The sequence below is a fragment of the Siphateles boraxobius genome, unplaced genomic scaffold (genome assembly GCF_051911475.1).
Source record: "Siphateles boraxobius isolate OS27281-9 unplaced genomic scaffold, OSU_SipBor_1 33, whole genome shotgun sequence".
Lineage (NCBI taxonomy): Eukaryota > Metazoa > Chordata > Actinopteri > Cypriniformes > Leuciscidae > Siphateles > Siphateles boraxobius.
The window spans coordinates 30,196-46,583 of record NW_027508953.1 but is presented as its reverse complement, the minus strand read 5'-3'; the positions used below and the strand labels follow the sequence as shown (position 1 = coordinate 46,583).

The window sequence follows — 16,388 nt, the reverse complement described above, 5'->3', positions numbered from 1 at the left end:
AAGCTGTTATCCCGAATCCAGCCCTAATTGTCCCGAAAATTATACTAAAGCAAAATCTTGAGTAGTTATTGTCTGATAAAATACTAAAAAGTGCCCGTGGAGGTTGAGTCGTCCTCATTGGCTCCAGCATCTTTTTTGTTTCTTTTTTAAAAGTTCTACAAAAGATACGTAGGCGCGAATTTAGATATGCATTTATGAGCAAATTTTCCTTCATTCGTTTCGTTGACATGGCTGGTGTACCGGAACCCAAACACCGCAGACTAATGACAGACTATTGATCTTTGAATAAAAATGTTCGGTTTCAGGTTTGAAATTAATTTTCTTTTATTATAGGCTATGTAGTCTAATATCGTAGTAGGCCTACCCATAAAGAATAAATAATAATCAGTCAATAACCACTTGAATCGGATGTGTGTGTGTGTGTGTGTGTGTCTCTGTCAGGTCCTGATGCCGTTGCTGAAGTCTGATTTATACGAGGTGTTGAAGAACACGCTGCGGTCGGGCCTGAGCTCGAGTCCAGTGCAGTGGCAGGAGGACGGTGTGGCCGTCACTGTGGTCATGGCCAGCGGAGGATATCCCGGCTCATATAAGAAGGGTCTGGAGATAGCCGGTGCGTTACCTGACTTTTATTTTATTTTATTTTATTTTACATGTTTAAAATGAAAAAGTCCCACATTATACTAGCAACAAATTCATCGGACTCTTATTTTGAATTGTCTGTGCTTTGCTGCTTCCAGGTGCTCATTCATAAAAATGAGGGAGATACAATATGCACTCTTGCAACCATCTACAACATATTACAATATAAACAATAAACATTGTTGTATTAAACATAGTTGTAGTAGATGGTTGTAGGAGTGCAAATTTTATCTCCCTTATTTTTATGAATGAGCAGGTGGGAGTAGTAAAGCATAAGCATTTCAAAATAAGAGTCTTGTATTTCTGTCTTTTATAATCTGGGACGCTATGTTATATTATATTATACTTAATAATATAATAGTATTTTAATAATATTAAAATTAATACTATAATATTGTTATTAAAAATACATTTTAAAAATAATATATTATTCTAATAATATTATATTGTTATAAACATTACATTAAAAATAAACATTTTAGTTTTCAGATTTAACACTGATAATTATCATAAAATATTGTTAAATAATTTTTATAGTTTAACAAATACTTATAGTTTTTGATTGAAGTGGATTTAACATTTAACAGTCTTAACAAAAAAAGTAAAGAATTCAAATACCACAAATCATCTGGTATTTTTAGGAGACATCATCCTCTCTGTGATGTCATTCCCTTTTTTTGTGCTTTCTTGTCACATGACCCGCGTTTAGTGGTTACATCACTCTTGCTGCGTCCGATATCACATACTGTAAAGCAGGTACTAAATTTGGTTGAAAACTTGCTTTGCGACAGTTAAAAAAGTGTGTTCTATATAGTATAGTAGGAATTTAATTTGGTAGATCACATGACAATGTAGTACGCCCAGTGTCACTTCCATTCATAGATCCTCTATAGTACTATTGCACCACACTATATAGTGTATAAGTAGGCATATTCAGACACAGAGACTGACTTTGATTTGGCAGTTTTGATGTATAATGAATGAATTCTTTGCTGTTTTCTACAGGTTTGTCCCGGGTGTCAGAGATGGGTGTTCAGGTGTTCCATGCAGGCACTTTGCTTAAGGAAGGGGGCGGGGTTATTACGAGTGGTGGGCGTGTCTTAACTGTGACCGCGGTCCGGCCCACTCTTCAGAACGCCTTACGCTGTGCCAATGAAGCCGTGGCAGCGATCAGTTTCCCTGATGCCGTGTACCGGCGTGACATCGGCCACCGCGCAATCACGTACCTCACCCGCACCAGGTGTGTGTCCACACAGTAACCTGTTCAAACAGTAGCCCATTCAGACTGAAACCCGCTCGCACGGTAACCCGTCCACACTGTAACCCGTTCACACTGAAACCCGCTCACACGGTAACCCGTCCACACTGTAACCCGTCCACACTGTAACCCGTTCACTCCGTAGCCCGTTCACACCGTAGCCCGTTCACACCGTAGCCCGTTCACACCGTAGCCCGTTCACACCGTAGCCCGTTCACACCGTAGCCCGTTCACACCGTAGCCCGTTCACACCGTAGCCCGTTCACACCGTAGCCCGTTCACACCACAGCCCGTTCACACCGTAACCCGTTCACACCGTAGCCCGTTCACACCACAGCCCGTTCACACCGTAACCCGTTCACACCGAAACCCGTTCACACGGTAACCCGTTCACACCGTAGCCCGTTCACTCCGTAGCCCGTTCACTCCGTAGCCCGTTCACACGGTTACCAGTTCACACCGTAGCCCGTTCACACCATAGCCCGTTCACACCGTAGCCCGTTCACACCGTAGCCCGTTCACACCGTAACCCGTTCACACCGAAACCCGTTCACACGGTAACCCGTTCACACCGTAGCCCGTTCACACCGTAGCCCGTTCACACCGTAGCCCGTTCACACCGTAGCCCGTTCACACCGTAGCCCGTTCACACGGTTACACCGTTCAAACAGTAGCCCGTTCACACGGTAACCCCGTTCACACCGTAACCCGTTCACATCGTAGCCCGTTCACACCGTAGCCCGTTCACACCGTAGCCCGTTCACACCGAAACCCGTTCACACGGTAACCCGTTCACACCGTAGCCCGTTCACTCCGTAGCCCGTTCACTCCGTAGCCCGTTCACGCCGTAGCCCGTTCACTCCGTAGCCCGTTCACACCGTAGCCCGTTCACACCGTAGCCCGTTCACACGGTTACCCCGTTCAAACAGTAGCCCTTTCAAACAGTATCCCGTTCACACCGTAGCCCGTTCACACCGTAGCCCGTTCACACCGTAGCCCGTTCACACGGTAACCCCGTTCACACCGTAGCCCGTTCACACGGTAACCCCGTTCACACGGTAGCCCGTTCACACCGTAGCCCGTTCACACCGTAGCCCGTTCACACCGTAGCCCGTTCACACGGTAACCCCGTTCACACCGTAGCCCGTTCACACGGTAACCCCGTTCACACGGTAACCCCATCACACAGTTACCCCGTTCATACCGCAACACTTCAGATTTAATATCAGAGTTATGTCTGTGATTTGTATTCATTTTTCTAATAAACAAAGTCACAAAGACAGTATTCTGGCCTTTTTTTGAGTGTTGTCTGCAAATCAAGCATCACTAGCACTATTACAGCTGTGTTTTTAGAGTTATACATTTGTTTGAATCACTAACCGTAACTATTAAAGTTCAGCCTGCCATAGCATTTTATTTAGTTTCATCTTTATTTAAGGGGATAGTTCGCTCAAAAATGAAAATTAGCCTGCGATTTACACGCCCTCAAGTCATCCTAGGTGTATATCTATTCTAGGTGTATACTAATACTTTCTGTGTGCATTTAAACAGTATATAATTATTTTACATGAATTGTATTTCTTAACCATAATGTGTTGGATGTAATTTTATCTTGTAATTTTATACCTGTGATTTTTTTTTTTTCTAATTCTGCCTTTTTTACATCTGGCTCGGGGACTACCGATGAAAATTAGCACTTTTTAGCTAACTCGGGTACATTTACATTAAAACAATGTTGATTAATGTACACTGTCCCCTTTCAAATAAAAATAAATTTAATAAATTATGACATTCTTGAGTAAATCATGGTCTAATTTTCCTTTTTGGGTGAACTATTCCTTTAAACATTGAAATCTTTATGGTTTAAACAGTGGAATTATTGCATCGTGGTGGTGTGTTTTTGTGCAGATAAGCAGCACTGATCACACAGAGTATGATTTGGTGATTTAGATCAGCTGACCGTTGTATTTGTCCCACAGAGGACTGACGTATAAAGACAGTGGCGTGGACATCGCTGCTGGAAACAGACTCGTGGACTTGATCAAACCTCTGGCCAAGGCCACGTCTCGACCAGGTGATTTCTCAATCACATCTCAGATCGCTTGATATTCCAGTTTCACACAGCCTTGTAATTGCTTTTCCATTTTTGTAACCGCTAGTGGATTTCTCTTCTCATTCACTGAGTGATTGATTGATGTGTCTGTACTCTTCTGACAGGAAGGTTCTGAGTTCAAAGCCACAAACGACATCAATCAACATGCTGTCGGTTATAAGAACAATACTTTCAGCTTGTCACTCAAACTACAAACAAATTTAATGTGATACGCTCATGAACTTCAAAACACTAACCTCAGTGTGTGTGTGCGTGTGCGTGCAAGAGAATGTGTGAAAGTGTGTGTTGGGTCAGTTAGTTATTACTAGCTACTAATTTCATCTTTAACATTTAGATTACTTTACTAATTGCTCTCTCTAAAAAAAATATCGGATTACTTATTACTAATTACGTTCTAAATACCATCTCACCCTCGACCAGTTGAACAATGCAAGGATGGACATGAAACTGCTATTTTAATTCTTTCAAATAATTAATATAAAATTGCACAAATTATTCTTGAACTGACCAAAGTATTTTATGGTAGAAGGTCACATTAAAAAGATACATTTTATATGAAATCCACTATTCAATTCAATTCAAATGTATTTGTATAGCGCTTTTCACAATACTTATTGTTTCAAAGCAGCTTTACAGAATGTGCATTTCAGAAATGTACATAGAAAAAAATACAGTTAGTTAATCATGTAGTAATTTAGGGCATAACATATCGCCGGCGTTGAGTCGTCTCTTCACAGGCGTTTAGTCGTCTTATCGCAGGTGTTGGGGGATCTGAAGTCTCAGTGAGAGGCTGGATAAAAACCGGAGCTGACGAACGCTATTTACCTCGGGACTAGCGTCCCGAGATAACAGCAGAGAAGCAGATGGGAGATAATTAGCATAGCTGCTGTTCATAATATTAATGCATTCGATCTGATTCAACAGTGAAAAGAAAAGGTAAGCATTATGTGAATGCTTGGCTAAAGAGATGCGTCTTTAATCTAGTTTTAAACTGTGACAGCGAGTCTGAGCCTCGAACAATATCAGGAAGGCTATTCCAGAGTTTAGGAGCTAAATGTGAGAACGCCCTCCCTCCTTTAGTGGACTTAGATATCCTATTAATGACCAGAAGCCTCGAATTTAGTGATCTTAAAGAGCGCGATGGATTGTAGGGCGATAGAAGGTCCATTAAATACACAGGAGCTAAACCATTTAGGGCTTTATACGTCAGTAATAGTACTTTGTAATTGATACGGAACTTAATAGGTAACCAGTGTAGAGATGATAAAATAGGTGTTATATGATCATATTTTCTTGATCTAGTAAGAACTCTAGCGGCTGCATTTTGCACTAACTGTAGCTTGTTTATTGAGGATGCAGGACAACCAGCTAATAAAGCATTACAGTAATCTAGTCTCGAGGTCATGAATGCATGAACTAACTTTTCTGCATCAGAAACAGATAGCATGTTACGTAGCTTAGCAATGTTTCTAAGGTGGAAAAAGGCTGTTCTTGTAACATATGAAATATGATTTTCGAAAGACAAGTTGCGGTCTAGTATAACACCCAGGTCTTTTACTGTAGTGGATAAAGTAACACGACATCCTTCTAAATTAAAGTTGAATTGTACAAGGTTTTGTGGGTAGTTTTTTGGACCAATAAGTAATACCTCCGTTTTATCTGAATTTAATAGCAGGAAATTACACGTCATCCAGCATTTTATATCTTTGAGACACTCTGTCAATTTAGATGAGTTAGTGTTTCCATCTGGTCGTGATGAAATATATAATTGAGTGTCATCAGCATAACAGTGGAAATTAATTCCATGTTTTCTTATAATATTACCAAGTGGCAGCATGTATATTGAGAATAGCAGAGGGCCTAACACCGATCCTTGCGGCACTCCATAGTCTACTGACGTTATCTTTGATTTTTCCCCATTTAAATCAGTTTAAAATGGTAACGGTCTGATAAGTACGATCTAAACCAGCTTAATGCCTGTCCCTGAACACCAGTGTAGTTTTGTAGTCGATCCAGGAGTATTTTATGATCGATAGTGTCGAACGCAGCGCTAAGATCGAGTAGAACTAGTATTGAGATACAGCCTTGGTCGGAAGCTAAAAGTAAATCATTTGTAATTTTAACTAGCGCAGTTTCTGTGCTATGATGCGGTCTGAATCCTGACTGGAATTTTTCATATATCTAATTTTCTTGCAAGGAAGAGCACAATTGAGCAATTTTTTCTAGTATTTTAGACACTCAATGGACGATTTGAAATGGGTCTGTAATTTGCTAGGTTATTTGGATCTAATTGCGGTTTCTTAATGAGAGGTTGTATTACTGCCAGCTTGAATATTCTTGGAACATGACCTAAAAATAAAGACGAGTTAATAATATTAAGAAGAGGCTCTTCCACTACAGGTAACACTTCTTTCAGTAGTTTAGTGGGTATTGGATCTAATAAACATGTTGTTGGTTTCGATGCAATGATAAGTTTATTTAGCTCTTCCTGTCCTATAGTTGTAAAGCGGTGTAGTTGTTCTTGAGGGGCGATAATTGAGGCTGAATCATAAGACACCATAAAAGAGTGTACATTTACTATTGTGTTTCTGATGCTTTCTATTTTCTCATTGAAGAAATTCATAAAATCATTACTACTAAATTGTAACGGAATATTTTGCTCTGGTGATGTTTGTTTATTTGTTAGTCTAGCCACGGTGTTGAATAAAAACCTTGGATTATTTTGGTTATTTTCTATTAGTTTGCGGAGATGCTCAGCCCTGGCTGCTTTTAGAGCCTTTTTATAACGTGACATACTGTCTTTCCACGCGATTCTAAAGACCTCTAAATTAGTTTGTTTCCATTTACGCTCTAAGTTACGAGTTTCTCTCTTGATAACATGCGTAGCACTGTTGTACCATGGTGCTTTAGTTTTCTCTCTAACCTTTTTTAATCTAATTGGTGCAACAATTTCTAGTGTACTAGAGAAAATGGTGCTCAAACTGCTAGTCATTTCCTCTAGTTCATCTGTTTGTTTGGGTTCACTGAGCAGCTGAGATAGATCAGGTAAGCTATTTGAGAATCTATCTATAGTGGTTGGAAGGATTGTTCTGCCTGGTCGATAACGTGGCGCAACATGACAAATTTCAGCAGTACGTATTATACAAGTTACCATGTGATGATCCGTGAGATCGTCACTTTGCGGTATAATATCTATATCGGTTGGGTTGGTTCCATATGATATAATTAAATCTAGTGTATGATTTAGACGATGAGTGGGACCACTGACGTTTTGCGTGACCCCAAAGGAGTTTAATAAATCTGTAAACGCAGCCCCTAACGCATCATTTGTGTTATCTACGTCTATGTTAAAGTCTCCAACAATTATTGATTTATCGACATTGACCAATAGATCTGAGAGAAACTCTGCAAACTCTTTTAGGAAATCAGCATAGGGCCCTGGAGGTCTATATACAGTAGCCAATGCTAGAGATAATAGGGATTTCTTTCTTACATCTAAGAGCGTAACATTTAGCACAAGTACTTCAAACGAATTAAACCTGTGACCTGTTTCCTGAGTAACATTAAGAATATCTCTATAGATTGTTGCAAGACCGCCGCCACGACCGATCAGACGGGGCTCATGCTTATAACAGTATCCTGGTGGAGTAGACTCATTTAGACCGAAATAATCATTTGGTTTAAGCCAGGTTTCAGTAAGGCAAAGTACATCGAAACTATTATCTGTGACCATTTCGTTTACAATAACCGCCTAAGGTGTGAGCGATCTAATGTTTAGAAGACCTAGCTTTAGAAATTGTTTTTGTTCACTGATATTGAGATTTTCTGGTTTAATTACAATAAGATTATTCCTAGATCCCGCAGTAGATTTATTGTTTGGCCTCACTAAACGAGGAATAGAGACAGTTTCTATATAATTTTCTACACTACTTATATCAATTAAGTTGGGACAGCAAAGACTGTGATTTGGACTTTGACTTACTAGTCATATGGTGTGTAACGTCTTGGAGATGTTGTCCGACAGAACAGCCGCTCCGATTCTGCTGGGGTGCAGGCGATCAGCGCGGTAGAGCCTAGGTCGCTCCCAGAACAGATTCCAATTATTTACAAAGAGCAGTTTCTGTTCATTACACAATGACATTAACCATTCATGTAGTGCAAATAATCTACTGAACCTTTCCTGTCCTTGTCGGTACGTGGGAAGCGGTCCAGACATGATGATCGTTGCTTCAGGCGATGTGCTGCGTACCGTCTCGATCAGGCTCTTGTAGTCCTTCTTCAGAACCTCCGTCTGCCGCAGCCTGATGTCGTTCACTCCCGCGTGCAGCACAACAGCACTATTGTTTAAATAGAATTGTTCTATCTATAGTCTATACAGTATTTAATGCAATTACATCAAAAGTAACTAATTAAATGACAGAAAAATTAAGAGTAGTCTTTGCTTTTACTAAAGTAAAGTAATTAAATTACAGTAATTACTTAATAATGAATTACGCCCAACACTGGTCACAACCACCTAGAACACTCAAGCAGTGTGTGTGTGTGTGTGTGTGTGTGTGTGTGTGTGTGTGTGTGTGTGTGTGTGTGTGTGTGTGTGTGTGTGTGTGTGTGTGTGTGTGTGTGTGTGTGTGTGTGTGTGTGTGTGTGTGAGAAATATGCAGACTTTAGTGTGCGCTTGAGAAATCATTAACTTGGCATAGACAATACACACTGAGCTGTCTATTGCACCATTGGCCCATTTCACGGTGTGGTTTCTTGGCCGCCATTGAGTATGTGTTAAAGCAGACCTGAGGCCTTGAAATATAATGTACTGCCCTAATGAAAGCCAAATTTAGTTCCTTTTTTTAATTCGTTTTTTATAAAAGTACCAGTCTTTTGATACACCCTTGAACTTGGCAAATAGGACAATGCACACAGCCATATTGTGCCATCAGCCTATTTCATGTCATGGTTTATTTAATCGAATCCAGCTGTGATATCTTGTGAAGTGTGCATTTATAGGCGGCATAAAAGTGTTACTGCGAGTGATGGTCGGTCCGTGTGAAGTAAGTGAATGTGAACAGAAGATCCGCTTCACAGGGAACGCGATTGAAAACTTTAAATCCTTTATATTAAAATATGCTGTGCTATATCCAGTTGCCCACTGTGTCATATTCATATCGTTTTCACTGTGTGCTGTATGTAAAATTAGCGTTACCTTGTCTTTATTTCAAAAAAATTATTACCAGTGCGCACGAAATGACCAGATTACTGAGTGCCCTGTTACAGTGTTTACTTTTTATTCATATATATTTAAACAATTACTTTATTTGTGAAAAATACTGTAATAGGATTGTAGATTCAAGACGTTGCCATCTATATATATAAAAATATCTGCTTTATATCGGCCATCGGCCACCCAGCTCTCTAAGATATCGGCCATCAAAAAAACTATATCGGTCGACCACTACTCATAATATACATTGAGAATCATTGAAAAATGTGGTGATGTACAAACTAATCGTTCGATGATTCAGTCTCTTTAAATCCCTCCTTTCCGCTTCCTGCTCTGCTCTGGAGGGCCAGATGACTACTCTGCTCTGATTGGCCAAACGGCCCGGTCTGTTGTGATTGGTCGACTGCGTACAGCACCTGTCGGAAGCTAAACGCTCATTATCCTTAACTGAACTTCAGCTCCGGAGGCTTCCTCAGTCCTCAGCGATTACACACTGTAGAGACAGTAACGATGACGTCGATTTTAACCCTTGTGCATCAATTAAAAAAAGTTACACATAGGACAAAAATTTCCGTGTTTAAAAACTGTCATACAAATGTGAAGCTTGGGAGCACAGACTTAAGTTTGGTATAATTTTAAAGAAGACCCTTGGCAGATTATTGCTGAGATCCAAAAAAAAGTTATATAGGTATAAGTTTATGAAAATTATTTATGAAACTTATTTTATACAAAATATATGTTTTATAAATCAAGTTGAACTCTAAAACGGCAAGAAAATAAAAGCCATAAATCTAAATAAATTGTGTTCCAAATTTGAAGATGATATCTCAAAAAATGAGCTTTCGGTAATCCTTTGGTTTGGGTGCAGTAACACATTTTCCACATTGGGCGCCAGGTAAACTCCACTTGTGCAACACAGTAATTGGATTTTTTATTTGCAGTTGAGTTTTTCTCTCTCAATATTACAAACACACACATATACACACGCATATTTTTTTATAACACACATACTAACCACACTCTGACATCCATACCAACACACCCACACAAATATCGTTGCATAATTGATCCAATTTGCTCTATAATATGCCGAAGCAGAAAACAGGAATAAAGCGATATTTGTTTTATAGGCCAAACCCCAAAAAATGGCACCATCTGATAAAATTTTTAAAAAAAATTATTTTGAAGCCTTGCCAACAGAATGAAAGCCTCTTAACAAAGATTGCATTATTTTATACTTGAATGGCCCTGAGATTAAAAATTGCAGATTTAATGGGTTTCAATGGGGACATTTTTGTCCAAAAGGCGCTGAGAGGGAGTATTTTGTGTAGCTAGTGCAAAAAATATTTTTTTAAGAAAATGGCGGTGAAATAGTAAAATTCAAATAAAAACACACACCTGTGCCAAATTTTATGCAGTTAGCATTAACACAGGCAAAGTGATAAAAAAAAAAAAACCTGAAAAGGACAAAAATGTCCATAAGGATGCTCAAGGGCATAACAATCCGAGTCCGATGATGAAACATTAGAAGAACTAGTTATTCAACCCAAACCTTCATCGCAAGCACGACTCGAGCCGGACTCAGTGTTCCTCAGTGATGCACTACTCAGTTTGACGAACATTATGAGATGTTGCAGCTGTAATTCCTCACCATCAGCATTAACAAGTGTATGTCCATCAACAAACCGATTATATTTCTAATTTATTGTGGTGCACATGTGGGAAGTGCATCTTTAACTGTATTAATAATTGTGCATACGTTAGCCGAATGACTGGTGTAACATTAACGTCGTAAGTTAGCCGGTTAGAAAACTACACAATATAAAATACAAAACAACATATTTTGAACACCCGGTAGAAAATATATACATAAATAAATAATCACTTGTAAACTGGATACTGTCCTGTCTTTAATGGATAAGCATTTTGTAAACGTCATTTATTAGTTATACTGCTGTTGTATCACTGTAGTAATTTTAACCAATTTTAATTTTTAAATTACATTTTTAAGAATTGCTTTTGCAGAGCAGAAAACAGCGTCTTCTCGACATCCACAACAAAAACTAGCTACAGTGTTTGAGGACGGGTCGAGTTGTTTGTGGGCGTTAACATAAAACATAGGTGTGCGTTAGGCAAATGTGTTACCCAATGACGTGTAGCCGTCACAGAAGGAAGATTCGGATTCCTGACGACTCGTTTAGGCGGTTCAGAGTCGATTCTTTCTTTTGAGAAACAACAACTTTATTGCATGCTCTTTCGTCCTCATAACTTTGCAGAAAGCTATCTGCATTACACATTTACATGAAAGGGAATATTCAAAAAAGCATAATAGGGGCACTTTAAATATGGTCTGAAAATCTACAGAGTGGTTTGGAAATTTGAGTCTCAATTTTGGAATGGAAAATGTGTAGGAGCCCTGTAATGACATCGTCAGCAGTGATTTTTAGCGTGTGTGTGTGTGTGTGTGTGTGTATTCAGGGTGTAACGCGGAGGTCGGCGGGTTCGCGGGGCTTTTCGATCTGAAAGCTGCAGGATTCATCGACCCAATCCTGGTGTCTGGAACAGACGGAGTGGGAACTAAACTGAAGGTAGTGTGTGAACCGACACGATGCTTCAGTGACACCAGATCATCATCTGTGTGTGTGTGTGTATGTCTGTGTGTGTGTGTGTGTCCGTCTGTGTGTGTGTGTGTGTGTGTCTGTCTGTCTGTCTGTCTGTAAAGCATTGTGTCGGTTACACCTTAAACCAGTGACACCAGATCATCATCACCTGTGTGTGTGTGTGTGTGTGTGTGTGTCCGTCTGTCCGTGTCTGTCCGTCCGTCCGTCCGTCCGTCCGTGAAGCATCGTGTCGTTTACACCCTAAACCAGTGACACCAGATCATCATCACCTGTGTGTCTCCGTCTGTGTGTGTGTGTTTGTGTCCGTCTGTGTGTGTGTGTTTGTGTCCGTCTGTGTGTGTGTGTCTGTCTGTCTGTGTGTGTGTCTGTGAAGCATGGTGTCGGTTACACCCTCAACCAGTGACACCAGATCATCATCACCTGTGTGTGTGTGTGTGTGTGTGTGTGTGTGTGTGTGTGTGTGTGTGTGTGTGTGTGTGTGTCCGTCCGTCCGTCCGTGTGTGTGTGTGTGTCCGTCTGTGTGTGTGTGTCTGGGAAGCATGGTGTCGGTTACACCCTCAACCAGTGACACCAGATCATCATCACCTGTGTGTCTCCGTCTGTGTGTGTGTTTGTGTCCGTCTGTGTGTGTGTGTGTCTGTCTGTCTGTGTGTGTGTCTGTGAAGCATGGTGTCGGTTACACCCTCAACCAGTGACACCAGATCATCATCACCTGTGTGTGTCCGTCTGTGTGTGTGTGCGTGTGTCTGCGGTTTAGGGTGTAACCGATACGATGCTTCAGTTACACCAGATCATCATCATCTGTGTGTGTGTAGGTGGCTCAGGCGTGTGGCCTGCACTGCACTCTGGGACAGGATCTGGTGGCAATGTGTGTGAATGATGTTCTGGCTCAGGGAGCGGAGCCGCTGTTCTTCCTCGATTACTTCTCCTGTGGACGGCTGGATGTGGGAGTCGCGTCTGCTGTGATCGGAGGAATCGCAGACGCCTGTCAGGCAGCCGGGTGTGCTCTGATAGGTCAGTCTCTCACACACACACACACACACACACACACACACAATCATCACAATAACTGATCGTCTGCTGTTTGTGTTTTTAAAAAGAAACAAAGCTAAATCGTGCAATTAAATTTAAGAAAAAAGTGATGCATCGCTTTGTTTTTTATGTGATTTTAGGCTTCTAGACTTGGACATTGATCACTCAAATGTTGTTGTTTTTTATGTTAATTTGAAGGACAAATATTAATATTGAAAGTTTAAGTCACAAGTAAGTTTGTATGTTTTTCGGCAAATTATGATTTAGGCTTTTGGACCATAATTTGTGCTTAAATTCCCACTGTAGTCAATCATTTTATCCCTTAAAACTCATCTTTGATCACCAAAATGATCTAAACAAAATATTTTTGGGGGGTTTTCTTAAAAAAAAAAGTCTTCATGTCTTAAAATATCTTGAATGTTAACAAATACAACCTTTGATTTTTAATAACGTATTAGTAAATGTTGAAATTAATATAAACTAAGATTAATAAATGCTGTAGAGGTATTGTTTATACTTAGGTTATGTTAACTAAGGTAGTTAACTAATGTTAAACGAGTGGTTGATTATGATTTCACTTTTATAACTTTAGTTAGTGTGTAATGTTGCTGTTTGAGCATAAACAACATCTGCAAAGTTACAATGGTCAAACTTCAAAGCAAAGGAAGATATTTACTTTTAAAGAAAGCTTTTTTTAAGGACTACAACAAACGGCTGGTAGGAACTACACAAGCTTCCTCTCGGGTTAGTGACATCACTAACCCTAAAATTTACACAAGCCCCGATGTTAAAGATTATCATGGCAGAATATGCTAATTGAAGATAGTTAACTCCACATCAGCAACATAAATTCATCAACTAACCATTCAGAAATGTCCTGTTGCCACTTCTTCTTGAGTCTCTCCTTCATTGTGTGACTCCAGTTTAAACATAAAAAGCAGAACAGTGTTTGACATTTTAGTGCTTAAAATAAATTTTAGTGCTTGTCTGCATGAGGTAATCAGAGCTACAAACACACACAGACACGCAGACACACACACACACACAAGCTCTTGAAGCTCCGCCCTCTGTGCCGGGAGAAGCAGCTCATTTGCATTTAAAGGGACAGACACAAAACAACGCGTTTTTGCTCACACTCAAAAAGTGACAATTTTAATATGCTATATAATTATCTGTAGGGTATTTTAAACTAAAACTTCACATACACACTCTGGGGACATCAGAGACTTATTTTACATCTTGTGAAAAGGGGCATTATACCACCCCTTTAACTAATGAACCATATTTTAAACTGTTACCTGTAATTGTTTTGATGCAGAAATTGTCGTTTTGATCTGGGTGTGATTTAGGCTTCTGGACTGGAGACGAGGACATTGATGGTTTCATGTTCATGTGAGTGACATCAGTCGTGTGTGTGTGTGTTCAGGAGGAGAGACCGCAGAGATGCCGGGTGTGTATGGCCCTGGTGAGTACGATCTGGCGGGTTTCTGCGTGGGGGCCGTGGAGCGCGGGGCCGTTCTGCCAAGACTCAGGGACATCACTGAGGGAGATCTGCTCATCGGTGTGGCCTCGTCAGGGCTCCACAGCAACGGCTTCAGTCTCGTGCGGAAGGTCCTGGAGCGGCTCGACCTCCAGTATGGCTCGCCGGCTCCGTTCGGACATCCAGGACAGAGCATCGGTATGACGGAGTCAGAGATAATATGATACGTAATAATAAAATATAATACTCTAATAGCTCCTGTAGCTCAAACTGTAGAGCATTGGCGTTTGCAAAGCTACAGTTGTGGGTTCGATTCCCAGGGAAAGCAAGAACTGATAATAATGTAAAAATGTGTACCTTGAAATGCAATGTAAGTCGCTTTGGATAAAAGCGTCTGCCAAATGCATAAATGTAAAATGTAATCTTGATTGCTTTATAGTGATTGTATGCACACAGTTGTACACATCACCGAAATGGAGTTAGCAGCTCTAAAAAAGAAGCATAAAACAATAAGTAAGGGATAATGTACATCCTGCCAGTTTTTATATCAGAATAAACCCGACTGGGTGATCAGGATCAGGTCTTACTTCAGCCCGAGGGAGTTCACTCTCACACACACACGCACACACACACGCACACACACACAATAAACACACACACACACACACACACACACACACACACACCTGAAGGGGGTTTATTCTAAGATCACTCACGCGCGCACACACACACACCTGAAGGGGGTTTATTCTGAGATCACTCATGCACGCACGCGCACACACACCCACATACACCCCTGAAGGGGGTTTATTCTGAGATCACGCACACACCTGCAGGGGTTTATTCTGAGATAACAACCGGCTGGATGTTCATTATCCAGCTTATTACACGGCTGCTTGTCACATGAATAAATAATTAGACACGAGATATTGGTCTGAGTCGAAATATTTTATCAGCTCTTTAAACGCAAAGCTTCCGCGGAGAGAAAATCTGAAACTTGTTTTTAACAGCAGGTCTAGGCTAGTTTTTAACAGCAGGTGGCGGTCTAGGCTAGTTTTTAACTGCTAATAGCGGTCTAGGCTAGTTTTTAACAGCTAATGGTGCTCTAGGCTAGTTTTTAACAGCTAATGGTGTTCTAGGCTAGTTTTGAACAGCAGATGGCGCTTTAGGCTAGTTTTTAACCGCATGCTCAAATGCTCACAAAGAAGAGCGCTCGTGCGTTCGGATGATTCTGAGAAAGTACACCTCAGGATGCTTTTATGACGTGAGATTAATGTAAACGATTAATGTAATCGGCCACTGCAAACACACTTGTAATTCGCTCAATCCTTTTCGAACTTTATGAATGATTATTTTATAGAAGGTTCAAGTGGAACCTCAAACTCAGAATCGATTCGAGAGAGAAGATGCATTCGGAAAAATCATTTCTCAATTCACGATGCATCGATATATTGTCCCAGCCCTAGTGTTTGAGTCCTCACTTCTGCACTGTGGTTTGAAGGTGACGTTCTGCTCACACCCACGAAGATCTACAGCCGTTTGCTTCAGCCAATCCTGCGCAGCGGAGCCGTTAAGGCCTACGCCCACATCACCGGAGGCGGGCTCTTGGAGAACATCCCTCGCGTTCTGCCACCAGAACTGGCAGTGGACCTCGGTGAGCTACGACCCCTCCTTCAGCTCTGGATAGATGCAGTTTGCAGTGAAAAAGGATATTTATTTATTTATTCTTTTTTTTTTGTTGTTGCACAATTGAATGTGCAAAATAAAATAAAAACACTGATTATGGAGTATGTATTCTGATCTCATATAATTATTATAATGATAAACTGCTTAAGTCAATCATTGAGCAAAAATAAGTCATGGTTTGTAAATTAAAAAACAATAATATTTTACTGGGTGTTAGACTACTGGGTGTGTAGTAGTTATCGCAGACAAAAGTGCTCTATAAATGTAATGAATTATTATTATTTTATTAAATATAAATGATGTTTGATTGCTTAAGTCAGTGTTTTTATTTTGCACATTCAATT

General features: G+C 40.4%; 1 protein-coding gene across 1 annotated transcript in view; it reads left to right on the top strand.

Annotated features, from left to right (window-relative positions):
- Window positions 1–16,388, top strand: part of gart (phosphoribosylglycinamide formyltransferase) — a 56,707-nt gene that overhangs the window by 22,912 nt on the left and 17,407 nt on the right. The window contains exons 10-16 of the mRNA XM_077194829.1: window positions 442–610; window positions 1,645–1,879; window positions 3,877–3,971; window positions 11,704–11,813; window positions 12,662–12,860; window positions 14,305–14,556; window positions 15,860–16,012. Coding sequence (XP_077050944.1) covers window positions 442–610; window positions 1,645–1,879; window positions 3,877–3,971; window positions 11,704–11,813; window positions 12,662–12,860; window positions 14,305–14,556; window positions 15,860–16,012 — 1,213 coding nt within the window. The remainder of the gene's footprint in view (window positions 1–441; window positions 611–1,644; window positions 1,880–3,876; window positions 3,972–11,703; window positions 11,814–12,661; window positions 12,861–14,304; window positions 14,557–15,859; window positions 16,013–16,388) is intronic.